The sequence below is a fragment of the Puntigrus tetrazona genome, chromosome 13 (assembly GCF_018831695.1).
Source record: "Puntigrus tetrazona isolate hp1 chromosome 13, ASM1883169v1, whole genome shotgun sequence".
Taxonomy (NCBI): Eukaryota; Metazoa; Chordata; class Actinopteri; order Cypriniformes; family Cyprinidae; genus Puntigrus; species Puntigrus tetrazona.
The window spans coordinates 17376708-17380955 of record NC_056711.1 but is presented as its reverse complement, the minus strand read 5'-3'; the positions used below and the strand labels follow the sequence as shown (position 1 = coordinate 17380955).

General features: G+C 39.6%; 1 protein-coding gene across 2 annotated transcripts in view; it reads left to right on the top strand.

The window, feature by feature from the left end:
* The window catches only part of LOC122356193 (putative thiamine transporter SLC35F3), an 11014-nt gene that overhangs the window by 6051 nt on the left and 715 nt on the right, over positions 1-4248 (top strand). Inside the window, exons 5-8 of one of the 2 annotated variants that reach the window (XM_043254696.1) lie at positions 1797-1922; positions 2534-2726; positions 2830-2919; positions 3625-4238. In XM_043254696.1, the coding sequence (XP_043110631.1) occupies positions 1797-1922; positions 2534-2726; positions 2830-2919; positions 3625-3863 (648 nt within the window). In that variant the 3' untranslated portion in view covers positions 3864-4238. Of the gene's footprint in view, positions 1-1796; positions 1923-2533; positions 2727-2829; positions 2920-3624; positions 4239-4248 lie in introns of those variants that run through there. The other variant, XM_043254697.1, reaches the window with a different exon arrangement.

Sequence of the window (4248 nt, the reverse complement as noted above, 5' to 3'; positions counted from 1 at the left end):
ATATATGCGGGTTCATTGATTAAGACAACAAATTAAACACCTAACTAGCGAACAACGGACGTTAACGAATAAAACACGAAACATAAAAGCAAGAAGGAATGAGAAAGGCAGACAAGTAAAGAGTTACAGTGTTAAATCAGCTGTCCACCTGCATCGACCATTAGGACACCAATGACCTTAGGAAAAGGGGCTAAGCTTGAGCAGCTATAGAAGTGGATCAGATACTTGCGTTAGTTTCGGAGTATGCGCGAATCAGGTCCGGTTTCGCGTCCTTGTCGGTTCGCAGCAGTCGGGTGTTTGTCGGTTTTCGGAGTCCCGGAGAGGTTGATTAAACTAAGCGAACTTAGGCGAAGTAAACTAACGAAGAAAGCTGTCTCGAAGAGGAAAGGGAGAGCGCGTGACCAGCGCGTGCGCAGAGACGAGCAGGTACGAGCAGGTTGCGGGAAGGTCCAAAAGAGCGATGATTCCTGGGCGCACAGCTGTTTTGTGTTCCACCTCCAAGAGTACAGCGATCCAATGAAAAGGAGCCGGTTTTGGGCGCGAAAAGTTGAAACAAAGAACCACGTTGTCTCATGACCGCCCGCGCGAGCGTGCGTCTGGAGTTGAAAATTGTTTTAGACAAGAATAAGATAACGGTGAAATAAGACAAATTACATCGTTTAAGAAATAACAGGAGGAGCATTTACATATGAAACATTTTGAGTTCATTCACCCATAGTTTCATAGTGGAATTCCCTCCATTTTGGCCTTTCCCAACTCTGCTGGTCCATTTACTGCGCATTTAGTTGTCCGTTCTGTTTGCCTATCTGTGCTTATAATTTTGGAGGGTTGACCTTTGGCCCGACCATACGCTACAGCGCATTAGAAGTTAAGTGGGTTTTCATCTAGAGGACATGATAAGATGACAGAGAGTTCACATGATTTAGTGAGAGCGTGATGATAGATGATAGAGGTTGATGTGTAAGATGATCAACACATTCACCTATTTCTTACGGTTTTCCTGTGATTTTTTATGGTGAAATACACCTTGGAGATGTTTCAGGTTTCATGATATTCACTTGTGCATTTCTATGTTTTGCCGGTGAAATCATGGTACAGTAATATGAATATAGCAGCATCCGTGAGAAGGTAAAACCACAATCCTGCAAACAAAGGAGACAGAACGGATAGAGCTGGGCCAAAACAAAAGGCAGAGCAGGAAAAGAGCGTTAGAGGAAAGCTGTTCAGGAGGGTCGCTGGGTGGGAGTAATCAGTCTTTCTGACACCCTCATAATGTTTCTGTACTGCACTCAATTCAACTACGCTCTGGAAACATTTTTCATTTGGGCACGCATGTAAACGCGCACGCACACACACACACACACACACACTATAAAGCAGGCCTGTTTCATCTTATATAATGCCAGTCATAGTTCCTTGAATTTTCATTATCTGTGCATGAAAAGGGAAATAACAAGAAAGTTTATAAAAATGAAAGAGGTTGGTAATCAATCACTTTTTACTTCAATCACCAGTATTCTTTGGAGCATATGATCTGTTCTAATAGAAAAGTATCCATGTATCTGTAGTGTATATCTAACAAGTGGCTGTATTGAGCATGTTCTAAAATAATTTCCCTAAAAATTATAGAATTTCCCTAGAAATTATAGACTAAATCGGTTTGTTTAAACTCAAGTTTTGTGCTAACCCTGTTATATTTAAAATGCTTCTACAGGCAAAACCTCTAGAGGCAATAGTTGTGCTTTTTGACATAACATATTGTGAATGCAATGACCTTTATTTTCTTCTCCTACAAGATTGTTGCTGCCATTCTGGCCATCGCTGGGATCGTGATGCTGACCTACGCTGATGGCTTTCACAGTCACTCCGTTATCGGCATAACGCTTGTAGTGGCCTCTGCATCTGCCTCTGCCCTCTATAAGGTAACCGCGCTTCAGCAGTCATGACCCTTTCGTAATTTATCAAATGCTTTTCAGTTATGCCATTTGGTTCCGTGTCATTGAAACTATACTATATCTCATTACATATGATGTGTCTTGGGAGTGCCTTGTTTTCTGTAATTAAAATGACCTCATTAATCTATTTGTCTTGATTGATTTGCGATATGCTTGCAACTCCTGTGGTCATCTGAAAAGGACAGATCAATAAGGGAACTGGACAGAAAGATCAATTTTAGCTCATCAGTTGGCTAACATTTCCAGCTTATCATGAGCTAGAAACCAGACATGGTATACCTACATCTTCTGACATCTGAAAGATAAAACCGTGTTCCTTTCTATAATTATTCTGGCCAGTGTTGGGTTTGAATCTGTAGTTTGCTAATCTACATGCTTATGTAGTTACACACAGTCGTATATAACTAACACTAAATGAGCAGTATTTAACCTAATATGTATTATGCTACGAAACAGAATAAGTAAAATATGCATACCGTAATTCCTTATGAATTAGCATACTAAACTTAACCAATTAAATGAACCAATTTACAGATGAATGAAAAGAATCTGACCTGGTCTTGTTTTATATTCTTCAGGTGCTTTTCAAGCTCGTCTTGGGCAGTGCCAAGTTTGGTGAGGCGGCTCTGTTTCTGACCATTGTCGGAGGCGCAAACTTTGTCTTTATGAGCTTTGTTCCAGTCATACTGTACTTCACACATGTTGAGTACTTCACATCCATTGTTGATCTTCCCTGGGCCTACCTGTGTGGAGTAGCTGGACTCTTGCTAGGTAGGTAAAACCCTGACAGAAAAAGTAGATTATACCTATAATTTGCAGATTATGCACACAGTTGTATCAGACATTTACTGTGCTTTTTTTTTTTCTTTTACAGCATTCAATATTCTGGTGAATTTTGGCATTGCCATTACATACCCTACGCTGATTTCACTTGGAATTGTGCTGAGTGTTCCAGTCAATGCAAGTGAGTTTATTCTGTTCAACGTAAAAATAGTGTGTGTGGGTAATCAAATACAAATTGGACCGTGTCCTATAACATAAAGAAAATCTAGAAAAAAACTCTTCTCTTCTCTTTCATGTTAGAAGTTTTTTTTTTTTTACATTTTTGCTGTCACACCACAGGACAGAACTACCCATATTTATACACACACACATATCCAAACTTGCTTATAGAAAAAGTATGTTTATTTTATTCTACTGATGTCCACCAATTTTAAACCAAAATCAGTTGTGGTTTCTTCAGACGCATTTATTATCATACTTCTTGTCATATTACACTCACAGCTCATACTGTATATTTAAATGGTTTGTGTTAGTTAGGGTATGTGCCATTTTTCCGGGAAGCGTCCTGGCCAGTACCTCGATAGTGTCTTAAAAACATAAGGAACCGATGTTAAACACTGAATGGTGTGCTCACGCGAACAAAGCCAGAACTAGATATTTTAGGCAATATAGAACTCCTGGCCAGAACTCGTTTGAGAACAATGGCAAGTATGGTCACCCTAGTGTTGCTGTTCAAAAGTGCAGTTACTGTTAAAAATCACAGAAAAACGTTGAAAACTTGATTTGAAAGTGGACCAGTTGAAAGTGGACAGTCATTGTAACTTCATCTAGACAGTTTTGTCGTAGATGTAATTGGCTCTAAGTGTGTGTTTGGTTCACGTTGCAGTGGTGGACCTGTACACCTGTGATATCCACTTCAACACAGTTCGACTCATCGCTGTGTTTATCATCTGTCTGGGCTTCCTGATGCTGCTGTTACCGGAGGACTGGGATCAGTGTTTGATTGAGCTCGGCACCAAACTCAGAAAGCGAGAACAGCCTGTTGAGCCGGCTGAGACTGGAACCAGCTCAGGACTCAACTGGACCCGACGGGCCAGGACCTCGATGTCCACATTCTCCCACTGACACCCATTTACCTTTTCGGGTTTAAAGTCCAGTGACTGGATGATGCTGGAAAGAGCGTTCATTCCATAGGCTATAATTCACAATCATACACATTACAGCAAAAGCTTTCAGTCGTGCAAAAGAAACATTTATATATTTTTTTGCAGTTCACCCAACTGTAAGTGGATTTGAAAAACGACTTGGGTCTTTATTTGGAACTAAAGAGCAGGGGTCTCAAACTACAAACATACAGGCTATTGGGTTAATAGTTTATCAGTTTATAGACTTTTTTCCCCTTTCAGTATAAATTGAAACTTTAATAAATAAATATTACATTTAAAAATATATTTCAAATTATTATCTGTAATTTAATGTATATTATATATTGTAATTTAATTATGTATAT